This window comes from Scylla paramamosain, chromosome 2, assembly GCF_035594125.1.
Source record: "Scylla paramamosain isolate STU-SP2022 chromosome 2, ASM3559412v1, whole genome shotgun sequence".
Classification (NCBI taxonomy): Eukaryota; Metazoa; Arthropoda; class Malacostraca; order Decapoda; family Portunidae; genus Scylla; species Scylla paramamosain.
The window spans coordinates 31,708,452-31,735,114 of record NC_087152.1 but is presented as its reverse complement, the minus strand read 5'-3'; the positions used below and the strand labels follow the sequence as shown (position 1 = coordinate 31,735,114).

Sequence of the window (26,663 nt, the reverse complement as noted above, 5' to 3'; positions counted from 1 at the left end):
CTGGAGATGTTGTGGAGCTGCCATCTTAGCAGTGGGAGCATCAGTCATTACCCACTAAGACATGGTGGACTGGTGCCTGAGAACGGATTAATCAATTTTACATTGATTCCTTTTGGAAAATAGTTTCGGTTTTCAAACATTTCGGATTTCAAACTGCATTCAGGAAGGAACTGAAGTTCGAAAACTGAGGTTCAACTGTGTGTGTGTGTGTGTGTGTGTGTGTATTATATATATATATATATATATATATATATATATATATATATATATATATATATATATATATATATATATATATATATATATATACTACAAGGGTAAGAGAGTTTGTTCATAAGAATGTTAAAAGACAGGTGCAATTTTAATTGTATGAAAGTGTGTCTTACCTCAAGAAGTAACGGCATCACACCGTAAAGAACGCAGTGAAGCTTGCCTGTGTCACCGGGGGCGCGTGTAACCGACCGCATGTTTGTTTTGGTACATGCAATGCATGGTGCATGGTCACTTTAGCAAATTCTTCCTGACTGGTGTCATTCTGTGTGAATTATCGGTAAGTATGACCTATTATATATTGTTACCTTGAAAGAAAGAGTTGTTTTGTGGTGTAGTATCAATCATCACTTTGTTTACATGAGCGAAGATGTGTAGGGTTTGATTTTAGAGCTTCTGTTGCCATAGACTTAACACCAACCACTGCCTCAGTGCTGAACCTTGGCCTCATAGGACGCATGCTCATTTCCTGAGGCTTTTTTTTTTTTTTTTCTGAGAAAAGGTGCGTCTTATGAGCTATCAAATACGATATATATATATATATATATATATATATATATATATATATATATATATATATATATATATATATATATATATATATATATATATATATATATATATACGACCAGGTTCATCCCTTCTCACGGTTGCCACTAACTCGGGCCAGCCTACCTAAGCCACCTCCTACATGAGCTTAGTGCAGGGCACAAATATGACGAATCCAGACACTTGCTGGTCATCTACAACTACCAAATCTCTGAGGCTGCCACTATTTCACTCACCGACCAAGAAGGAAGTATAACAAACACTAACTTAATCCTCTGAGCTGGAAAGAACCAATAATCCACTTTCTAGGGGACAGACGGTACAGACAATGTATGCACACAGATTGAGGTATAATACCTCATTGGACAATCACCCACAGTAACAAATTGCCCACATCTAGTAAAGGCAACAATATATCTATCTTGCAAAAGACAGACTCCCACCTCCTATAAAATTGGTGGAAATCCAGGAGGAATATAGACAACAATAGCCTAGTGCAAATTATGATATAATCCTCTAATTCCAGGCCAACACAGCCACAAGCCCGAACATAAGTAGCATTTGATAAACACGTGACAGCCACAACCAGACACTGCACTTCGGAAGAAAAAAAAGTGGGGAAGAGGACGAGCCTGTTCCCGTCCAAATAATAGATACAACACAAAAATGCAATACTGTGCCATAAACTTGCCTTCCATCACGGGAGCAGCCAGAATTTGAGTCACAAATGCTCTCGTCAAATATCAGGCTTCCTTCAGATTCTTGCCTCCCATAGGGTATTATATGGTAAACACTAATAATAATAAAAGGCATTATACAGCAAACCCATCCTTAATTATAAAGGAACAACCCTCCCTAATTATGACTTCGCCTGAACTCTCTAAACAGCACACTCCTCTCTCAAATCTTACCGGCCACTAAATAAAGACACCCACGCCACTCTGGGGATCACAGGCTGGATCATGTGACAGAAGTAGAGAGAAAGGGGGTGGAGAACTGGGGTGAGAGGCTCATCTATTGCCACGCATCTCTCCCTCAAACAGAACACTGTCTTACAAAAAATTCTAGGGACTCGATTGGATGTCTCGGTGGGAACAAACTACACTACTGGAAAGAGCAATCTCTCTGCTACATGATCTACTCAGTTTAACTTATAAGAAGCAAAGAAAAATGGGGGAAATCAGGTGGGGAAGATCAACCTCTCATTACTATAAGTTTTACAGTAATTTCTGGTGCGTCTCTTGCTCTCTCTCCTTTCTTCTCTTGATCTTTCTACGTTTCTTCCTCCCTCACTCTACTTTTTTTGCGCAGCTCATAACAATAATATATATATATATATATATATATATATATATATATATATATATATATATATATATATATATATATATATATACACACACACACACACACACACAGGTACTCCCCGCTATGCAGGTGAGTTAGGTTCCTGAAAATGTAATTGTATAGCGAACGATTGTATGAAGTTAAGAATGAATAGAAAAAATAGGGATGCGTTCCAAGACCCGTATGTATGTGCCTTAATGCCTCGTAAAACCCATAAAAACCACGAAATACATGTAAATAGTTATTGCCTAAAGCAATAAAACACATTACATAAAAATAAACACAAGAATAAAGCAATAAAATAAAAGTAAAAATTATTTTTGTACTTACTCTCACTATAGTGTCCTCCCACTCCCACTCTGGGGCTGGAGGACCCTTTGCCCTAATTTACTTAAATTATGCATAAGATAGTAGACCTAGACTGGCTGATTACTTTCATTTTTAATAATAATGCTTTCTGTACAAATACATGGAAGTTATCATTACATAACTTTAAATCTCAGTTACTCAAAATTTGTATTTCTGGGTTGCGCCCTTCTGGCATGGGACCCTTCAATGGGGAGTTTTCGGAAGTAAACCGCTAGATGTCGCTACTGCTCATCTAACTGTAGGAAAGAGCTAAAATATTGTTGTAGTAAATCCCAAGTGCGTAAAGATGCATAGAACATTGATCATCATGATACTATTGAAATGATGTATCGACTTTTCAATATCAGGTATGGATAATATTGAGAGAATGTGGTCAATTCTTTTCTTTTTTTTTTTTCCTTTCTTTTTTTTGTGTGTGTGTGATTATCGAGTAAACTGCTAGCATTATCTTAAATAAAACATATTACAAGTATAAAAACTATTGATTTGGACAATGAAAAAAAAAAATCACACTACTATACAGTATGACCCAACCTACTCAGTAATATTGTGATATATGGCTCTATTTTTTTTTTTTTTTTTTCATCTCTCTCACGAAGCGAGCGACAAGGCAAAGTATTCGAGAACCAAAACAAAAACCTCTCAGGCGATCCTGCTGCTGCTGTAGAGTCCAGCTACCTTAATATATTGCTTAGGATGTAGTGGAGATGGGCACCGCAGCAACATTCAACGTCTTGCCCAACAACGTGTTTCTAAGTTCAACCAGCGCGGCCGAGTCAAGGTTTTGTTTTGGTTCGAGATACTGCATTACTATTGCCAGGACACTCGAGTTGCCAATCTTTTTTTATTAAAAATTGCCGTTTCCATAAACTATGAAGGAGATCTATGTAATTTGGACTTTTGACTGTCACGTTGCCTTTATGTTTACTGTCGTCTAGATTAAGACGTTTCCAATCAAGAGTGTATTCATTTGGAAATCTCAAGATGACCGAATAAATCTAAATGCCGATTCACTAGAAAATCAACTTATATACATTTGTTCATGAAAAGAGTTTGATTATACTTGTGCTACTACTTAGAATGGATTACATAGAAAAATATATTATATTGCATCTTCATGTAAATAGAATAACACTGTAGGTATGTCTGATATTGCTTGTATGTGTCTTTGCTACCACCTGGTGACAACCACTAGTTCTGAAAGCTCCCCATTATGAGTTGTTTCATTGTGCAGCACTGGTAGTATGCTTTGAAGGTGGTGATAACACCCGGATCCAAACTAGCTATACTGCTTATTTCTTAAGTCAGTCCAGACAGTGGTATCCATGACATTCAAAGTAGCTGAAACAGGTTGATCACAGGTCTACTGAAATTTGTTTGGTACATATTTTACCAAGGAGGCTCACTTGGAGAAACCTGAGATGAGTGAAGTAGTGCATCCCTTAGTGTACACATTCAGTTAGTTGAGAATGTTACATATTCAGTTGAAATTGTTAGTGTCAGAGGACTAATAAGAAGCATGAGAAATCCTAAGGTAAAGATTACTTTGTAGTGACTAGGGGTACAAACATACCAAATTTTATTTTTGGACCTGGAAATTGTTATGGCCCCAACATCTATGGCACTGTATTTTGTTCTTGTGCTCCCTGGGTAAGACCTATCATATTTAAGGATTTATCTTGACCAAGTCAATTTCTTAAGTGTTCACAGTACCCAAGAAAACAATTACATTTGCGGCAGCAGTAAAGATGTCTATTAAGTAATGTATGTGGTGTTTATATATATATATATATATATATATATATATATATATATATATATATATATATATATATATATATATATATATATATATATATATATATATATATATATATATATATATATATATATATATGGAGGGAAGAACCTAACAGTTATTATGGTACTAACAGCAAGGGCACTGTCTTTTGTTCCTTTGTTGAGTGGTTCAATATCCAGGTTTGGACTCTCTTGGTTCAAGATTTATCTCGCATTCAGTCAAGTTCTCAGTGCTTCTATGGAGTGCCGAAGAGGCCATTACAACTTGTAACTGCAAAATTCATAATTGGATAAAAGGCCAGTTCGCAGAGCCTAGAAGCCATGCTCTTGTGTCACTGGTGCTGGAAAGCTATGTTTTCTAGGACAACATAAACGATGCAGAGTATATACATGAGACTGCTGTCAGATTGGGATGGGTTGCAGGACCTGAGGATCATTTACTGGGAAATGATGATAGGTGACACATGTTAGACGAGGAGCACTTGGAGGAAGCAGAGAAAAAAATAGTCATGTGTCTTGTATCTGTTTCAATAAAGTGTCATGGTAAAAGAAGCAATCTTCTAAAAGTAGGGTGTAAAGTTTTCTAGATAATATTTTAGTCTATGAATTCTGCTGTTTCCTTTTAGTTTTGCTTTGGTGCATCTGAATTAGCCAGCCTTCCAGTATTTCTTTATCGTTGTACATTTTTTTTTCTTAACAATGGTTTCATGATACAACCGATACTAGTGACAGGCTAGACCATCATCAAAGAAAAAAAAAGAAATATTACGAGAACATTGGAAGTGCATATAATAATCCATAACAAGTGGTGAAACGTGAAGTGCTGGCTGCTATGAGCATCACAGGTGTGTGTTGTGTATCAACTACAATGAGAAAGCAGTAGAAATGAACTCGAGCATAGTAACTAGATTATGTAATATGATGCAGTGTGTGATATTGAACTAAATACAACGCCACGTTATTTTATAATGGGTGATATTGAACTATAAATATAACGCCACGTTATGTTTGCAATGCACTTTTTCCCCACTGAAAGTAAAGAAGCTTGCATAAAATACATGAAACAAAAAAAAAAATGTAAGATATAATGTGAAATAAAAACGTGGGAAAAAGAGAAGAGCTGTAGTAAATTACATAAAGGAGGATCGAAGGAGCGAATGAGGGATGACACGAAGGAAGATGATAAAATTATGTTAAATATAAAGGATGTATTTAAGTGATGTATAAAAAGTGAAAATGTGCCACAGTATAAGTTAATGAAGAAGGAAGAGGAAAATGAGCCAAAATCAAGGCGGCCACAGGAAAGAAAGGAGTATCAGCTGACCGAGGCAGGTGGACGGGTTGGCTGTGTGCTTTCGCCTCTCCTCACGTAACGCAGGTGTGGCAGCAATGTGGAGTTGTGAGGGTTGCTATAAAGTGCATGTCATGTACATATTAGTTCCTGTTACTATATTTTGCCCTGTGGAGTGAAGGGTAGGGAAGGTGAAGCAGGCAGGGACTTGGGTGTATTTACCTAGTTGTGGTTTACGGGAATGGAGTAATCTTATAGTATCTCGTCTCTATATCTATCCAGTTTGGTCTTAAAAACATGGACAGTTTCGGCATTGACAGTGTCTTCACAGAGTTCATTCAATTTGTTCACAACTGAGGAAAACTACACTTCTTGATGTCTCTTCTACAGTTAACTTTCTTTAACTTCTTGCTGTATCCCGTTGTACTCTGTGTGTCTGAATTTATAAAACATTCTTTGTCCACATTTTCCATATCATTTATCATTCAATAGATGTTTATTAAACCTCCTCTCTAGCTCTCTCCTATTTTTAAGGGAATTCATGGGTCGAATTACTCCACTCTGGAACCATCTTAAGGACTGCTCTTTGTATTCCTTCCAGTTTTATAATATTTCTCCTTGTGTGTGTGTGTGTGTGTGTGTGTGTGTGTGTGTGTGTGTGTGTGTGTGAACCTGTAATCCATTTCATACGTTTCCTTAAATTGTGCATGTAGTGTTTTGGTAATAATGGAAGAAATTTGTGGTCATTTAGTGGAACATAAATTGTTATTTTGACTTATTTATTTTTTATTATTTTTTTCATTTTTTTATTTATTTTGTTTTACTTTATTTTATTTATTTATTTATTTATTTATTATTTTACTATTTTTCTGACCAACATTTTGAGTATGACAGGTGGTCATGTCAGTCTATTCCAGCAACAGTGAAAGCCTGCTGTTTGCCTGCCATTTCATCGATCAGCCCTCAGATTGCAATACGTTGTGAATCCAGGGGTCATCCAGGCAACTCCCTCCATTTAGACAAAACTTAACCATCAGTTGATCTTTACAATTACTGCCCAAGCTGATCTGTATATTTTAACATAACACAGTATGTGTACTTACCGTAGGCTTGGGTATTGGTGAGTGCTCTGGTTTACAAAACCCACAATAATCAAAGAAAAGTCATGGTGCCCCTGTTCTCTGCAGCCTTTCCAGACACTCAAAATACAACGCAATGTTCCCACATCATGTCATTTCTTTAGCCTTGCTAAATATCGATAGAGAAATTCAGGTTAAGTTAATGTCTGAAGGGGGATCCAGTGGGGGGAGGAGGTGCACCCCAGCAGTTAGGTTTTGTATTCTCCCATTCAAAACCCCACATTCCCACTTGTTCCCAAGCTTGTTGGAACTGATGGTGTAAATTTTTGTCAAGAATCTGGAGCACTAGTATAGAAATCCCAAACCAGCCACTGTGTTGTGTGGGTGCATATGAACTAAAAACTGAATGGCCTGAATGAGAGAGGCTATAAATCAATGCATATTAAAACCTTAAAAATACATATATTATATAATTATTATTATTTGGCAACACATCACACTAATTTCAGTATTTTTATTCTGATATCCAGTACAGCATGTCACATACAGTCTGCTGACTGCCCACAGTGGCCAGATAGTTGAAGTTATTCTCTGAGACTAAAAAGATATGAAAGTACTGTTGACAATAAGTTATAAAACAATGTTAACTACATACATAATACAGACCTATGCTCAACCATCAAATTATGCATGGAATATTCTATATTAGCCACATACAGAGTTCAGAAAACATTACCTTAGCGTTTTAAAGTCTCACATACTATCTTCTCCTTTGGACTTGCTGCTCTCTCATTGTTTAGCAGTTTCCCTTAAAGTAAAATTCATTTGGACTTGCTGCTCTTTCATTGTTTAGCATTTTCCCTTAAAGCAAAATTCAGTCTGTCAATTGATTTGTCATTGGTGGGGCAGGAAGGTTATCAGTTACCTCCTGTCTTTCATGATCATATGGTCATGCAGGCCCAGGCCTTGGCATGGCGAATATAAAAAATAAGTAAATTTCAGAAACATTTTTTATCTGCCAGTCCAGTTCAACAACCAGAATACTCAGAAAAAACAAATTCTACATGACAAAATAGTTAGGGTTGATTATGTAGAGCACATGTGCCTTTCTTTCATATTAGCACCAACTTTGCACACTTACACTTTATTTACATACTCTTCATTCCCTCATTATAGCCATAACATCTTAATGTGTTTTGTTTCATTTACAAGTATTCATACTGAATCTTTCATATACATTTACATTGCTCTAACCCTCTCAGCTCACTCACTCCATATCATATTCCCCCTCTCAGATAATTTCACAGCACACTGTTGTACCCTATTCCACATCAGCTCTATGATCCATACATCAATGTTGGCAGGAGAATACTATTCCTTAAATCCCTCTACATCCTCACACACTTTTCTCCCTTTCATGACTTGCAAGTGATTCTATGGCATGCCTACCTTTCACAACCCTCTCTCTTACTTCTCCATTCATCACCCCATGTTTACCAAGAACTGTTCCTTCATTCACTCTCCACACACAACCACCTCATACCTGCCTACAGCTAGCACACTCACCCTGTAAAGTATCTTAAAATCTTATGCCTCCAGTTCTCTCTCAAACATGATAACTTTACTTTTCCTAATATTCACCCTCAGTTTTCATCTCACTCACACAACTTATGAAATTGATCCACCACCTTCAGGAGTGCCATTTCACTCTGTTAGTAAGATTGTATAATTTAACAAACAGATATGGTAATACAATCTATCACTCTCCATTCCATTTGAACCTTGGACCAACATTTCCTTCTTTAGCTTTAATCATCTTCACATAGCCATTCATGAAAATATTAAACAACTGTAGGGATACCACATCTCACTCCTGTTCCTATAGGAAAACTGCAAGCTCTCTTTCCACACTCACATGCATTTGCATCCCTATAGAAACTTTTATTTCTTGCTAACAGCTGCACTCCTGCACTCTCTCCCTATCGTAACCTCCCATATCAACCTTGTCGTATGCATTTTCTTGTTTCTTAAATGCTACACACAGATTTTCTTTCTCACCTAAGTACTCCTTGTGGAAATTATATATATATATATATATATATATATATATATATATATATATATATATATATATATATATATATATATATATATATATATATATATATATATATATAGATAGATAGATAGATAGATAGATAGATAGATAGATAGATAATATATATATATATATATATATATATATATATATATATATATATATATGGAAAGGTAAATAATTATCTACCTTCTGAAGTTCACTCCTGAGTTGCCCTTCTGCTGAACTCTATCCCTATAAGAAATGGTCTCATGTGAAGGCAGTGATGTTTATGAACAGAAGCTGTGATGGCAAATGAAATAGCTTTGTTGATTATATAGCAATGAGTTCAGGAGAAGCAAGTAATGTGAAGGCTTTCAGGTGTAGTTCTGATTGGTGAATCTAATCCTAGTATATAATTATTGTGATAGATACAAATAGACATGATAAAAATATTGTATCACTCTTTAAATTGATTATATACAGAATGTACAAGGAGGAGGCAGTAGACACCTGCCAAAACAATAATTACTCCAAGTGAGGTGTAAAGCACTGTTCAGGGGGTGCTATGAACTTATCATTAAACCCAGCTGTGACCTCACTGAATGTTTCCCTTTGTGTCTCACAACACAAGGGGGCAGTCACAGCCTGCCCTCTAAAGACAACTCTCTTCCTCCACACAAAACTACAAGCACCTAATAACACACACACCCTTCACTCAAAAATTTCAAAATTATTATGGCGACTCCTACACCAGCCTCAGAGTCCCCCATCTGGGGAGGGGACCATAAATGTTCCCAGGTCGGACTGCCTTTCTGTCGACAACCCTAAGTGTCTTGACACCCCCATCAACTTTTTCTTCATTAACTTCTGCAACATTCGCAGTCTAAGATCTGATTTTCAATCTGTAGAACACCAGCTCTCCTCTTCTAAACCTCATCTTCTTTTCCTCAATGAAACTCAGGTGTCTGAGGCAACTGACAGTAGCCCCTTTTCTGTTCCCTCCTGCTTTCTCTATCCTCATTTTCAATCCAAAGCTGGATGTTGCGTTTATGTGCCCAATGACTTAACCTGCTCTTGTGCCCACGCTCTTGAATCTTCCGAGTTTTCCACCATCTGGCTACGACTACAGAGTCACTCTCAAACTAAATTTATCTGTGCTGTATACCTCTCACCCAACTCCTCTAACTATAAGAAATTCTTTGACTACTTAACTTCCAAAGTGGAGCACATTCTGACCCTCTTCCCTTTTGCAGAGACCTCCATTCTTGGACACTTCATTGTTCACCACCAGCTTTGGCTTTCCTCTCCCTTCACTGACCATCCTGGTGAACTAGCCTTCAACTTTGCCATCCTCCATGACCTAGAGCAATTGGTGCAACACCCTACTCGTATTCCTGACTGTCTTGGAGATACACCCAACATTCTTGACCTTTTCCTGACCTATAATCCTTCTGCTTATGCTGTCACCCTTTCTTCTCCGTTGGGCTCCTCCGATCACAATCTCATATCTGTATCTTGTCCTATCGCTCCAATCCCTCCTCAGGATCCCCCTAAGCGAAGGTGCCTCTGGCGTTTTGCCTCTGCTAGTTGGGGGGACCTGAGTAGGTATTTTGCTGATTTTCCTTGGAATGATTACTACTTCTGTGTCAGAGACCCATCTTTGTGTGCTGAGTGCATAACAGAGGTGATAGTGTCTGGCATGGAGGCGTACATTCCTCACTCTTTTTCTCGTCCTAAACCTTCTAAACCTTAGTTTAACACAGCTTGTTCTCGTGCTATACATGATAGAGAGGTGGCCCACAAAAGGTACTTAAGCCTTCCATCACCATATGTATGTTGTCCTATCACTCCAATCCCTCCTCAGGATCCCCCTAAGTGAAGGTGCCTCTGGCATTTTGCTTCTGTTAGTTGGGGGGACCTGAGGAGGTATATTGCCAATTTTCCTTGGAATGACTACTGCTTCCGTATCAGAGACCCGTCTTTGTGTGCTGAGCGCATAACAGAGGTGATAGTGTCTGGCATGGAGGCATACATTCCTCACTCTTTTTCTCAACCTAAACCTTCCAAACCTTGGTTTAACACAGCTTGTTCTCATACTATACATGATACAGAGGTGGCCCTTCCATCAGCAGAATCTCATGCACTTTATATTTCTGCCGGGAACCATGCGAAGTCTGTTCTCCAGCTAGCCAAAAACTCCTTCATAAATAGAAAGTGTCAAAACCTTTCAAGATCTAATTCCCCTCATGATTTCTGGCATCTAGCCAAAAAAAATCTCCAATAACTTTGCTTCTTCTTCTTTCCCTCCTTTATTTCAATCAGATGGCACCACTGCTATCACATCTATTTCTAAAGCTGAACTCTTTGCTCAAACCTTTGCTAAAAACTCTACCTTGGACGATTCTGGGCTTGTTCCTACCTCTCCTCCACCCTCTGACTACTTCATGCCACCTATTAAAATTTTTCACAATGATGTTTTCCATGCCCTTGCTGGCCTAAACCCTCAGAAGGCTTATGGATCTGATGGGGTCCCTCCTATTGTTCTCTGAAACTGTGCCTCCGTGCTTGCACCTTGCCTAGTCAAACTCTTTCAGGTCTGTCTGTCAACATCTACCTTTCCTTCCTGCTGGAAGTTTGCCTACATTCAGCCTGTTCCTAAAAAGGGTGACCGTTCTAATCCCTCAAACTACCGTCCTATTGCTGTAATTTCCTGCCTATCTAAAGTTTTTGAATCTATCCTCAACAGGAAGATTCTTAAACATCTATCACTTCACAACCTTCTATCTGATCGCCAGTATGGGTTCCATCAAGGCTGTTCTACTGGTGATCTTCTGTCTCTCCTTACTGAGTGTTGGTCATCCTCTTTTAGAGATTTTGGTGAAACTTTTGCTGTTGCCTTGGACATATCAAAAGCTTTTGATAGAGTCTGGCACAAAGCTTTGATTTCCAAACTACCCTCCTACAGCTTCTATCCTTCTCTCTGTAACTTCATCTCAAGTTTCCTTTCTGACCGTTCTGTTGCTGCTGTGGTAGATGGTCACTGTTCTTCTCCTAAATCTATTAACAGTGGTGTTTCTCAGGGTTCTGTCCTGTCACCCACTCTCTTTTTATTATTCATTAATGATCTTCTAAACCAAACTTCTCGTCCCATCCACTCCTACACTGATGATACCACCCTGCACTTTTCTACATCTTTTCATAGACGTCCAACCCTTCAGGAGGTAAACATTTCACGCAGGGAAGCCACAGAACGCTTGACTTCTGATCTTTCTAAAATTTCTGATTGGGGCAGAGCAAACTTGGTATTGTTCGATGCCTCAAAAACTCAATTCCTCCATCTATCAACTAGACACAACCTTCCAGACAACTATCCCCTCTTCTTCAATGACACTCAACTGTCCCCCTCTTCTACACTGAACATCCTCGGTCTGTCCTTTACTTATAATCTGAACTGGAAACTTCACATCTCATCTCTAGCTAAAACAGCTTCTATGAAGTAGGCGTTCTGAGACATCTCCGCCAGTTTTTCTCATCCCCCCCAGCTGCTAACTCTGTACAAGGACCTTATCCGTCCACGTATGGAGTATGCTTTACATGTCTGGGGGGGTTCCACTCGTACTGCTCTTCTAGACAGGGTGGAATAAAAAGCTTTTCGTCTCATCAGCTCTCCTCTAACTGATTGTCTTCAGCCTCTCTCTCTCACCGCAGCAGGGTTACATCTCTAGCTGTCTTCTACCGCTATTTTCATGCTAACTGTTCTTCTGATCTTGCTAACTGCATGCCTCCCCTCCTCCCATGGCCTCGCTGCACAAGACTTTCTTCTTTCTCTCACCCCTATTCTGTCCTCCTCTCTAATGCAAGAGTTAACCAGTATTCTCAATCATTCATCCCTTTCTCTGGTAAACTCTGGAACTCCCTGCCTGCTTCTGTATTTCCACCTTCCTATGACTTGAATTCCTTCAAGAGGGAGGTTTCAAGACACTTATTCATCAATTTTTGACTACCGCTTTGGACCCTTTTATGGGACTGGTCCGCATTTCAGTGGGCTTTTTTTATTTTTTTTATTGGATTTTTGTTGCCCTTGGCCAGTGTCCATCCTACATAAAAAAAAAAAAACTGTCTTCAGCCTCTCTCTCATCGCCGCAGTGTTGCATCGCTAGCTGTCTTTTACCACTATTTTCATGCTAACTGCTCTTCTGATCTTGCTAACTGCATGCCTCCCCTCCTCCCGCGGCCTTGCTGCACAAGACTTTCTTCTTTCTCTCACCCCTATTCTGTCCACCTGTCTAACGCAAGAGTTAACCAGTATTCTCAATCATTCATCCCTTTCTCTGGTAAACTCTGGAACTCCCTGCCTATCTAAAGTTTTTGAATCTATCCTCAACAGGAAGATTCTTAAACATCTATCTATCTGCTCTCTCACCTTCCTATGACTTGAATTCCTTTAAGAGGGAGGTTTCAAGACACTTATCCTTCAATTTTTATCTACTGCTTTGGACCCTTTTATGGCATTTCAGTGGGCTTTTTTTTTTTTATTGGATTTTTGTTGCCCTTGGTCAGTGTCCCTCTGACATAAGAAAAAAAAAAAATCACCTAAACTAGAACACTGACACAAATACTTGTGCAATATATTAGAAGGATTATTTGTCCCAATAAAATTGCTAGATGCATTGATTCCTTTTATTTGAGAAAATACCACACTCCTCTGTTATCACATTAATTGCAAAAATCTGATCCACACAGCGCTCTTTACTGAATCCATCCTTAACCTCAGCCACTTCCACCAGTCTCTAAGTCTCATATATAATTGTTCTGACACATGCAGCAGACTTTATGAACAACTTTTACTTCTGTACAATAATGGCCTCCTTCCATTCATCTGGTACTTCTTGCCTCCATGCCAGTTTACATGGTAGAAGCATCCAGTCTACTATCACTTCACAGTCATATTTCAGTATTTCCACAATTATTCTATCTATGCCAGCATTATTATTATTATTATTATTATTATTATTATTATTATTATTATTATTATTATTATTATTATTATTATTATTATTATTATTATTATTATTATTATTATTATTATTATTATTATTATTATTATTATTATTATTATTATTATTATTATTATCTTGGCCATACTTTACCCCAGCTATCACTTTCTCTACTTCCTCTTTACCAGTTCATCTCTGCATAAACATTCTTTAGCAGGTTCCATAACACTAGATCCTATTGCTTGCCCTTCTGTCTTCTCATTAACTGAACAGTCAAAATGCCTCTTCCTTACACCTTCCATTACCTTGCTATATAGAAGATCTCCATCCTCTTTATTCATTTTCATGTTCCCACATTCTTCTCAACTCTCTCTTAATTTCCTTCCAAAACAACTAATTTTCATTGTACTTTTTATGCTTCCTACTTAACTCATCCCTTTTCTTTTTGCTTTCTCTAATGAGTTATTTCACTCTCCTATTCCAAGAAGTATTTTGCTTTTTCTAACGAGTTATTTCACTTTCCTATTCCAAGACCTAGAAGTATGCTCTTCTCTCAATTCTTATTTTATCTGGGGCATTTTTCTGCACATTTTCTCACAATTTCTTCTCTTTTAAATTTTTATTGATCCCAGCTGTCCACCTCCTACTCCATCCCCCCCACCAAACTTTTTATTCCCTGCCATTTCAGGTGCTATTGTAGTCAATATGGCTTGTATTCTGAAATCCTCTGCTCTCTCACCACAACTATTTCCAAAGGCCACATAGATCATTATCTAAGTTTCTAGTAGTGTCTCCTGTTAATTATATAGAAAACTTATTTATCTGTTATGATAAAAAAAATATCCAGAAAACCAATGTAATTTCAAGTATAACCTTTTGAATGTAGTGGTGTGGCACAAAGGTGCTTCAGAATATTGTCATATATCCATGAATATATTAAAGACTTGATCCCTTCCCAAATATTGCTCTACTTTCTTTTAATCTTTCACATACCAGCTTCTCATATTCCTGTCTTTACTCCTTCCTGTCCAACCTTTCCTTAGTCACTATTGCAGTCTATCTCTACCAGCATTTCTATCATATTCCTGTCATTTTCATCTCTACTACCACATTATGATCTGACCCATCAAACATCCCTCTCACCATGACATCCAACACATCTTTCCTTAATCTTTTGTCCTCTGCTACATTGCCAGTTAATTTTTTTTTTTTCCCTCACCATCTTCATCCCTACATTTTTACCTGTGAAGGAGGCTACTGGCAGCTGTAGGAGTTAGTGCAGTGCTCTTCATGATGAGACACAAGCTGCCAGACCAAGAACCATGGGTTTTGGGTGAGGTAGAGACAAACATGAGTAAATTGCTGCATATGTATATTTTAATAGTGAAGAGCATTTCAAAATAAGCCTGATGCCAACCTTAGTTCAAGTGCAGATTACTCATTCCATGTATCCTACCAAAAATCCCTGATTTCCCACAGATCCCCAAGAACACTGGGTAGAAGGGTAGCTAACACGCCTTTTGCATTTACAGGATGCAGCAATTTTACTGGCAACTATGTATGCTACAAAGTAGAGTCATCAGACCCATTCCAACCCACATGCAGCTATCAACAACCACTGCATTGAATTCTCAGAAGCCAAAGGTACATTTCCATCAAGTTCCTTTTTTTACACTTTAGCTTAGAAAGGATGAGACTTGAAATTCTCTCTCTCTCTCTCTCTCTCTCTCTCTCTCTCTCTCTCTCTCTCTCTCTCTCTCTCTCTCTCTCTCTCTCTCTCTCTCTCTCTCTCTCTCTCTCTCTCTCTCTCTCTCTCTCTCTCTCTCTCTCTCTCTCTCTCTCTCTCTCTCTCTCTCTCTCTCCTCTACCCTGTCCTGTGTGTGTGATACTTCCCATTATAAGGGTGTGATGCAGTACTGAACCAAACCATAGGAACCTCTTCAGTCTCTTATTTCATGTGATTTGTTAAGCTTTATAAATATGTAGACCAAAATTAATAATAGGTGCATTTTATTATATCAAAGAAATACAAAGTAAAATATACCAAGTAATCATTACTATACATTGATAAATTTAGTGTGTGGCAGGAGGACTTGATTCATTGATTTACCTGGCACATAGGCAGGACCTAACAGATCTGTACTTCCCCAGAGAAAAGTGAAGAAGCACACAACAACTATCACAGTCCCAGAGGAAGCCAAGTGTGACTGCATTGGTCCCCCTCATCCTCTAAGCAACCTGCGGCATACCAGGTTCTATGTGCCACCTGATGAGACCATCCTGGAGCGCCAGTACCGCAAGGCTCGCCAACACACCCAGGAGTGGAATCAGGCATTCTGGGCCAGCCATAATGCTAACTTCAAGAAGGTGCTGTTCTTTGTTTGTTATTTCTAGCTTTTGTTTCCCTGCTCTTAAAATGCATACCACTAATATGGTGTTACATCCAGGTAGCTACTTACTGCAGGAAATATAGGAAGAGACATACTTGCTTGCAAGAATAGTCCATTTTCATACAAGAGAAATTGAGTATGGATGCTTTTATATGTGTGACCCTTCACTGGTCCTTCCTTGCAATCAAGAAGGGGATAGTATGATGTGTAAAATTGAGGGTTATGTGTGAGGCTAATGAAATAACACAAATTATTAGTTATGGTTTTGAAGTAAGAAGCAAGAAAAGGAAATTCTGTTGAAATGGAACACATAGTAAAATGTGAGGACAAAATACATGTTGCCTGTAAGTCCCAAGCTCCCACTTGAAATTTTGTTGTGAAAACTTTATTGTAGAAATTTCTTTGGCACGACACAAACATACATCAGGTTTTTGGGACTGGAGGATGACTAATTTTTGTCATTTTATATAGAAATTTCTTTGGCACGACTCAAACATACATCAGGTTTCAGGACTGAGGATGATTAATTTTGTCATTTTATTTCTTAACAATGAAGGTTTAAAATGAGCATGAATTTGTTTCTTAAAATTATTTTTGTTTGCAGATGAGGCAAGAGTTTATCCAGAACAACCTAAGACAAAAATATGGAGACAGCACAGGGAAGCAAACACTCACATCTGATGAAATGTCCAAGTTTTACAAGAGCTTCCTAGACAAACACCTTGACATGCACAGAGAGTACAACAAGGAATGGTACAAGAGGAATGTGAAGAATCTCTTTCTCTCTGCCAGAGTTTGGCTGCAGCAAAAAATGAGCAGCAATAGATGACAAGTAAGGGATTATCAGGCTTACAGGCTTTCTCCTCTCTTGTTTAATATCATCATGTGGACTATACGTAGTAGAATACTACCACAGAAAACACTAGTGGCCTTATCATTCCAGCTTTCAAGTGGCCTTTCTCTACCATGAGGACTGTTTTTTCATACATTTTCACAAACTCTACCCTTTACATCCTCTCAGTATATAGCCATACCATTTTCTTTTTGCCTATTCCACCATTTCACAACTCCATTTGTACTGGTGCAGTTTTTCACATCTCACTCCATTTGCTTATCTCATCCTCCCATTTTGTCCTCTTTCAGATAACACATTTCTACACCACATGCACTGTTCTCAAGTCTCATGTCCGCTACTCAAGATTTGCAGGACACTATTTTGTAAGCCTCTATTTACCATCATTCTTTGCTTTTGTAACCCTTGCAAAAATCCCAGGGTTCACCTACCTTTCACAGCCCTTCCCTTACTTCAAAAATGCAGTTCATTTGCTTCCTCTAACATTTCAGTCTGAAAATTCAATTTTCTAGATTTCTTTCATCTACACTGGAACCTTAGTTCTCAAACTTAATTTGTTCTTGAATGCTATTTGAAATCCAAAATGTCAGGAAACCGAAACTATCTTTCCCATAGGAATCAATGTAAAATTGATTAATCTGTTCTCGAATACCCGTCCACCCTGTCTTTGTGGCTTATGACAGATGCTCCCACTGCCATGATGGCCACTCCACATTTCCAGCCAAGAAATTATTCATCCAGATAGAACATATTGAATTGAATTAGTGACATGAAACTCATCAGAAGATACTGTTTAAACCATGCAGGTACAGGTATACCTCACCTGATGTCATGACTTAGGTTGTAAAATTACTTAACCACAAATAAACACTCCCTACTGCCTATTATAGTATTTATGATACAGTATGTATGTACAGTATCCTGGATAAAATAGTTAAAAATAATTATGTAAAACCAATTTCAAATTTACTTGATAGTTCCCGTTGATATTGCTTGTTGGGGCTGGTGTAGGAGGATGTTACATTGTAGACATAGCTTTCATTACGAGTACACTCATACCTCAGTACTACATCAGTCCAATGAAGCCAATTGTCCATAGATACCAACACTAAGCGTTAGACTACGTTAGGAGTGGCTAATATCAATAATTACATTGCAAGAGATAGTACAGTACTGTACTGTACTTTTAATCAAATACATCATGGCATCCCATGGTATCCATGGTAACCATGGTCAGTACCCAGGAGAGTAGCAGTAGTGACGAGGAAGATGAGATGCTGGTGACATTGTCTGAACTATCAGAGGTGTGTAGCTGTATGGGCAATTTGTGGAATACACCAAGAATAGAGATATCAGTGTTCATTATGGAAATACCAGAATTGTTTGAAAAGCAATAATTAAAGAACAATTTCAAAGTGGCAAGCAGTTGAAATTAGCTTTTTTGAACCAGTACGGACTCTGCAATCACCTGATGTATCAGCAGTACCACCCTGTCCACTCTCACTGTCACATAAAGAACCACCAGCCTCTACCTCACATTGTTTATATACTACTGATAACATCTATACTACCAACAGCCTACCACCAGCAGTACATCATTGGAGCAGCAAAGCTGGCTGATACCGCTGGTGCATCAGGTGATTGTGGAGTCTGTACTGGTATGAAAAAGCTGTCCAATTTTAATTGCTTGCCACTTTGAAATTGTTCTTTAATTATTGTTTCTCAAAGAATTCTGAGATTTCCATAACAAACACTAATACCTCTATTCTTGGTGTGTTCCACAAATTGTAGCACAGTGTCCATACAGCTACACACCTCCAACAGTTTTGGCAACATCACCAGCATCATGTCTTCCTCATCATTGCTACTACTTTCCTGGGTACTGACCATGGTTACCATGGGACGGCATGGTTATAGAAAATTATGATAATTCAATCACATCACATAAAAAGGGCAAAAACCATGGAGCAATCAGCTACACATATTGTTACATTGATGTAAACAAAGTGACCACCTACAACAAGTGGTTAGTTCTTGAAGTAGTGGTACATGTCCAGTGTTGCCACAACTCCATCTGTAGCACGGACTTTCAAATTGAGTTGGCTGCTCCAGATTTTATCCTCTGCTTCCGAAATTTGTTAAAGCGAGATCCATAGTACCAAGATATGAGTGTGCACACACACACACACACACACACACTCGAGCAGCCAAACTGTGAGGACACACAGGTAGCAGCTCCACAACTAAGATAAGCCAGATGTGGTATAGGGAGTTGCAGCAGTGTTGTTTCCATCTCCATAATTAAATAGAAAAAGATAGAAGTGATATTAATAGTAGAGGTGGAAGAGAAAAATAGAAGGGGAAAATGGAGCTGAACCAGAGTGAACTGTTTACTCTGAGTGACAGGTTGGTGGCAGGAAACATTTTTAGATGATTATATATATATATATATATATATATATATATATATATATATATATATATATATATATATATATATATATATATATATATATATATATATAATTTTTGCATTTGTTTAAATATGATTTTTTATGTGTTTATCGTTATTTTAGAGTTTTGATATCTCTAATATTCTTTAACAACTGACATGAACTAGAGTAAAATGACCCAAGGCAAGTTTTATTTTTCCATATAATATTCAAGAATAACCAACATATCTTCAACAGTGACAACTTGAAATGACTTAAGCCAAGATATTACAGCATTCTCTTTTTCACTGATGCAGTGAGGGAAGCCTTACAGTGACACAGACAGGAGCAACACACTTACTGCCAAATTAAGGCAATCATACCATATAGACATCTTGCGGCTGGGAAAAGTTACTGGGAAAATGCAGTAGTGTTGGCATTGTGGGTCATCAAGAAAGCCACAGTTGGCTCAGGATTATTCCTGAGTCATAAAAACTTTGTTTATATTGAGGCTCTTCAAACGAGATCACATTTATCTTATTTCAAAGACTGAATTACTCTCTTACCCAGTGTGTCTCTCAAAATACACAAAAACAACAGAAATACTTACAGAAACCATAAATTACCAATAAACAGCAGTTTTTGCTTGGTCTTTTAGTATCTGAAATCAAGTAACTTTGTTTGAGAACCAAATCATGGTACTCAAACCAAATCAATTATGAGTTCACAATTTTGTTTGAAAAACAATTTGTTCGAAAAGGGAGGTGTTTGGTAACTGAGGTTCCACTGTACTTAGAACTCCATCTTCACTTTTCATTTTCACACTGGACACACTCCCTATATCCCCTCCTGATGCACATGTCATGTATTTATATTGTCTTTGGATAGGATATTCTGCTTCCAGCACCTTAATACAAATAGCATTTGAGAGGAGAAACAAAATACTGAAAACATCACAACCACTTTATTGAAAAGAATTTAACAAACCTGATTTAATTTATAACTTTACATTATTTCAGTGTACCCTGCATGTATTTCCTTTATTCCTCTGATATACAGTCATCATACTAGAATTCTTGAACCATAACATCTGTAATATTTCATTATAACCATAAATAAGGCCATGTAGACTGTCCAGCAGCCCAACACTTAAATATGTAAAAGGCTGTAACTAGTTTATAAACATACTGTGGGGGACGTCCTGTGGGTCCATCAGATGTGATTTCCTTTCTTCATCTCCTCTCACCTCACCACACCACAGCCCACAGACACAGATGTCTTCCCCATAGTACAGTCAGTGCCACTTGACATAATTATGGTGAGTTGTGTGTTGCCAACCTGCACATTTAATATTTTGTCACTATCCACCATGGAAAACCTGCACAGGAAAAATCAATACTACTGTTGCTTTGATTGACAATAATGGTCAATTTTTATTACATTTTCTTGATGAAATGGGTCTTCTTGTCAAGTGCCTCTGCCATTACCCCATCTGCTGCTGTGACTTATATGTTGTGACTTCTATGGGCAAATTTCACTGTCTGAGACATGCACAAGTGAGGCCAGTAATAACAATGAGTGCAACAAATCTAGGTCCAGATTTAAGGAAACATGTCAGCAAACTGACATAAAGCCAATTACAACATGCTGCCAGTAGAGTGAGATACACTGCCACACACATGATGGGGAATGGTGTCCCAAGATAAGTGGTAGGATTTTTTGGCTCATAAGGTACCATTTGGAGGATGGCCAAAAGAACAGAATTCCATGCTTCTCTAGAACATCAGTATTAGTAGCCAGATGTCTCACACCCTACAGAAGCCTTAACTTAAAGACCAGGCTGCATGTTGTTACTGGATTTATGCCAGTTTGCCAACATATTACCTCTCAATCACCAACACTATTAACCTCACCTGTGCATGGCTCAGACATCAGGGGAAATTTGCACAGGGAAATATTATGTATGCATAACACAGCTGCAGAGGAGGTAACAACAGGCTTTTCCAAGCAAGCAACAATAATAAAAACTATTGTTGTCAAAGCAAGAGGCAAGAATTCTGAGGTTTTCATAGAGGGGTGATTTTTCCTGTGCAGCATTTACATGGTGGATACAAGAGCAAAATAAAAGTCATGTAGCTGGGCAACACGCAACTCACTGCAATCATGTCAAGGGGTGCCAATTGAAGGTTTATAAACCAGTTCCTCACCACAGCTTCACTCTCTCACACACAGCAGATTTGTTCCCCGCAAAAAGGTTGATTTTATGGAAAATCTAGACCAGAAACTGGACCTGGAAGAGAGCAGCATTACTAGGAAGGCCTAGGAATGTGGTTTACAGGGTCAGAGTGAGCGAGTGTGGTCCCAAAGACGAGGAATAGCGAGTGTTGCTGATTTGTGGCTTAGCTGGCAACAAATGTAAACTCAATTTCTGAGTAAGTTTCACCAAGAGAAAGAAGTAAACTTTGATGGATTTATTGAACAAGACTTAAATAAAAGGGAAACAGGGTTTCTGAATTTGAGATTGAGAAAAGTAGAACATGATGTAGATCAACAGAGAAAGGAAATGAAAACAGTGATGGAAGTGGTAGAATCCCTTCAGGAAAAGTTGGAAAGCAATTTAGGAAAAGATGGATCCAAGCTGACAACAGAACTGATGGAGATGAAAGTGAGAGAACAACAAAATATTAAGAAAAATTAGGAATCTCAAAACATGGAAAAAGTAATGAAAGAAAATAAAGATTTGAAAGCAGAGTTAGAGAAAGGTGAGGAAAGGATGGATGAAATGATAGGCTGGAAAATCAAAAATGATAAAGCAAATGTTGACTTCAAGGAAATCATTAAAAAGCAACTGAAAGAAAAAAAATGAAAATGTTGAAAAGGAAGTAGTTAAGGCCCTGAAAACAATGAAGATCTGGTAAGAGATGCAGGAGATAAGAAGAAAAGTGTTATAGTTTATGGAATAAAGGAGAAAATATAACATACAAATTGAAGAGAGATAAAGAAGAAACAAAAACAGTGAAGGACTTGCTGAAGAAACTAAATGATGAAGATGACACTAAATTTGAGGAAGAAATGGAAGTTATTAGACTGGGACCTTATCTGGAAGGCAAAACAAGGCCTATGAAAATAAGACTAAAATCCCAAGAAGCAGCAGAAGAGATACTAGAAAGAACATCCAATCTAAGAGAAGTAGAAAATAACATTAGAAAGAACAGAAGTGAAGAACAGAAAAATTGAAAATGTATGAAGAGGCTTAAAGAGAAAAATTAATCAAGAGCAGAAGAAAATACTAAATTTTTTATAGTTTTGGGAGACAGAGTGAAGAAATGGTACATAAAGGAAAAGAAATAAATTTAAATAAAATAGAAAAAAAAAGTAGAAATGAAGGACTGAATGTGATGTATACAAACATAGACGGATTAATGCACAAAAAAATGGAATTACAAGACTGTTTAAAAGAAAAAAATCTGAAGGTGGTGTGTTTAATGGAAATAAAGCTTAACTAAGAAAACCAGATAGTCATTAACAATAACTACAATATATGGAGAAGAGGCAGAATTGGTAAAGGAGAGGGAGGTGTAATGATAATGACAAGAAAAGAGGTGAAGACAAAAATAGTGAAATATAAGGAAGATAAAGCAGAAATAGTGTTAACTTGGAAGATAATAATGGAGAAATACTAACAGTGATAACAACCTATGTCCCACCCAAATCAAATTCTTGGAGCAAGGAAGACTATAAGAAAATAATAGAAGATACCATTCAGTGCTTGAGTAAATTAATCAAAAGTTATGAGTATTATTGGTTGATGACCAGTTGCAAAGAAATAAACTGGAAAACATTCTAGGCAGGAGGAAATGAGATTGCATGGGGAGAAAGGAATCAACCCTACCAAAGAATTGAGATGTGTGTGTGCCTCATAAGAAAAAGTGATCATGTAATGGTAGAAATAGAGACTGATAATGATGTCAGTAGAGGATGAATCATACAAAGAAAACAGGAGAAACCATGAGAAAACAAATGATCTTAAGAAACTTTATGAAGAAATGGATTGGGAAAAGCTGAAAAGAGCAAATGATGTGCAAGATAAGTATGACATTTTATGAAACTATATGAGACAGGAGTGTATAGTGTGCCACTATACAAACTTAAAGAAAAGGAAAACAGGTGTGGTTCAATGTAAGATGTGCAAGTGCAAAGAAAAAAAAGAGAGATGAAGCATGAATAACAATGAAAAGAAATCAAAACCAAAGAAGACTTTAAGATAGCAAGAAATTAATGTAAAAATAAGGAGAGAGGAAGAGAAAAGATATGGAAAGGATATAGTTGAACAGTGCAAGGACAAACTAAAATTGTTCTACAGATTCATAAATGGAAAAATTAAACTAAAAGAAAAACTAGAAAGGTTGAAGGATGGAAATGAAACATATTAATTAAGACCTAAAAGACATGAGTGAACTGCTAAACAAAAAGTTTCAAGTTTTCACAGAAGACCACAAGATGAGAAGACAAGAAATCAAATGTGGGAAATTACAGTAATCAAAGAAGTTTACACTGGAACTGGAAGAGAAAAAAGCAACATGATCAGTTGGATTATCAGGTTTCATTTAAAAAAGAGAGCAGGAAACAGTTAATTGACATAATGAAGTGTTCAATATCAACTGGAAGAGTGCCTAAGGAATGGAAGAGAGCAGACGTGCAATTTATAAAAGTGGAAAGAAAGAACCTCTAAACTATAGACTAGTATCTATGACCAGCATAATATGTAAGATCTGTGAAAAAGTGAAAAAGAAACAGTGGACAAAATTTCTAAAAAAAAAAAACATGATATAATAACAGAAAAACACTATGACTTTAGACAAAAGCGTTCGTGTGTAACAAATTTGATGAGCTTCTATTCGAGTGACCAATATAACACAGGAGAGGGATGGATGGGTAGACTGTGTGTATTTAGATCTAAAAAAAGCTTTTGACAAAGTTCCTCACAGCAGGTTACTATAGAAGAAAATACAAGACTAAATGGAAAAATAAAAAAACTGGATGGAAAGTTACTTAAAGGGAAGAGAAGTGAGAATGGTATAGTAAAAGATGTAAAATTGAAATGGAGAAACATAGATAGTGGAGTACTATAAGGATTGGTGCTGGCACCAATACTTTTCCTGGCCTACATAAATTATATGCTTGAAGGAGTAAAGAGTTACAAGAGTTGGTTTGCAGAGAATGCAAAATTCTACAGGTGGACTTGAATAAAATCTGGGACTGTAAGAAACAGGAGATGGAATTTAATTTGAAAAAATGTCATGTAATAGAAATAGAAAAAAGTGGAGCAACCAAAATGGACGTGTAAAATGAGAAATGAAGAAACAATTAAAGTACAAGAAGAGAAAAGATCTGAGAGTGATAATACAGGATAGTCAATAGTAAGAGAAACATGTAGAAAACTTGTTCAGAGATACATATACTTGTAAAATGGTGAGAAACATTGTAACAGCATTCCACTGCAAGGATAAAGATATGATGAGAAACATAATTACCACTATGATTAGACCAAAGCTGGTCTCCCCACAAGAAGAAACATGTCAAAAACTAGAAAGGATACAAAGGATGGCAAAGTAGATGGTTCCAGAACTGGAAGAATTAACATGGACAGGTTAAAGGAAATGAATCTGCCATCATTGGAATAAAGAAGAGGAAGGGAAGACTTAATATTAATTTATAAATTGTGGAATAGAGTGGAAGAAATTGATAATGAGAAATTACTGCTAAGAGAAGTAGAAAATACCAGATACACACAAGGCCACAACAATAAACTAAGAAAAGGAAGATGTTTGAATAACAAAGAAATACAGTTTCTGCACAGAGAAATAAAGAAGTTTGGAACAAGCTAAGTGAGGATGTAGTATTGGCAACGAGTGTGCACAACTTTAAGGAAAAGCTAGACAAGATATGGGGATAGGACCACGAGTGTAGCTCAGGCCCTGTAAATCACAATTAGGTAAACAAATATACACACACACACCACAGACACCCACCCCTTTCTCTCTCTCTCTCTCTCTCTCTCTCTCTCTCTCTCTCTCTCTCTCTCTCTCTCTCTCTCTCTCTCTCTCTCTCTCTCTCTCTCTCTCTCTCAGCCACAGACCCACAGGATGTCCCCCCACAATATGTTTATAAACCAATCACTCACCACAGCCTTTCATAATCTCTCTCTCTCTCTCTCTCTCTCTCTCTCTCTCTCTCTCTCTCTCTCTCTCTCTCTCTCTCTCTCTCTCTCTCTCTCTCTCTCTCTCTCTCTCTCTCTCTCTCTCTCTCTCTCTCTCTCTCTCTCTCTCTCTCTCTCTCTCTCTCTTATACTGTGCTCTGAAAGTCCTTGCACACTCTATGTTGTGACTTCTTGAAAAGACAGAGGAAGGTTAATATACCATATCTTCCAACAATTTACATTGTAATATTCAGAAAGTATGATTACATATAATGAGAATTCTACACCTAATGATGATTGTTATTATCCATTAGATTCCTTTTGGTGTCTGTTGTGAAATAGGCTGACTAATTGTGAGTTAAGAAATCACTAACCTTTTTTATTCCCCGCCCATCCCCAGAATTACGTGGCTTAAATCTTGCCTCCATGTCTAGTCTTCTGCAGTGATGCAGGAAACACCTTGTGGGCATTGAAGACAGCAGCACCGGTGATGCAAAATCAACACAAACTTTACACAAGTAGCAATATGCAACAGTCATGTACATTTTTTCTAGACTTTAAGACTGCAAATAATTGCAGATTTTACTAATAAAGTTTTAAAAGTATATTTGTTTTAGGTCCTACAACACTTTCCTCAATATTAACAGAAATTTAAGTTTATCCTGATGTGCCCCAATTCCTCAAGACACTGGTAAAGGGGATACAGAAATAATGATTACCAACTGTTGTTACTCTCATCATGTTAAAGTATTTCTAGCATCCTTCCATAGTAACCCCAGGCTGATGCCTTCCCACTGCAATTTCACTATCAAATAACCCATCTTAATTATATTCAAATTAATTAAACCTACAAATTATGCAGAAATGCTTCAGTGACTGGAGAGGGGATGGGATGGATAAAAGGCCAAACATTAAACCCAAAAAACAATTACCATCATTGTGTCACATACAAACAACTATTACATTATGTAACTAATGAAGACTTAGCCCTCTGCTGGAATAATGAC

General features: G+C 37.4%; 1 protein-coding gene across 5 annotated transcripts; it reads left to right on the top strand.

Annotated features, from left to right (window-relative positions):
• The first annotated feature begins 445 nt into the window (after positions 1-445).
• Positions 446-26,261, top strand: LOC135113454 (cytochrome c oxidase assembly factor 8-like). Of its 5 annotated transcripts, none has more exons than XM_064028721.1 (5): positions 446-550; positions 15,315-15,426; positions 15,934-16,149; positions 16,777-17,004; positions 26,057-26,261. In XM_064028721.1, exons 2-4 carry the CDS (start codon positions 15,316-15,318, stop codon positions 16,999-17,001), a joined length of 552 nt encoding a protein of 183 aa, XP_063884791.1. In that variant the 5' UTR covers positions 446-550; position 15,315; the 3' UTR covers positions 17,002-17,004; positions 26,057-26,261. The 5 variants fall into 5 exon arrangements, with proteins under 5 accessions (XP_063884791.1, XP_063884801.1, XP_063884794.1 ...); XM_064028731.1 differs by lacking the exon at positions 446-550 and adding an exon at positions 5,152-5,713; XM_064028724.1 differs by lacking the exon at positions 446-550 and adding an exon at positions 5,205-5,663.
• Positions 26,262-26,663: the final 402 nt, after the last annotated feature.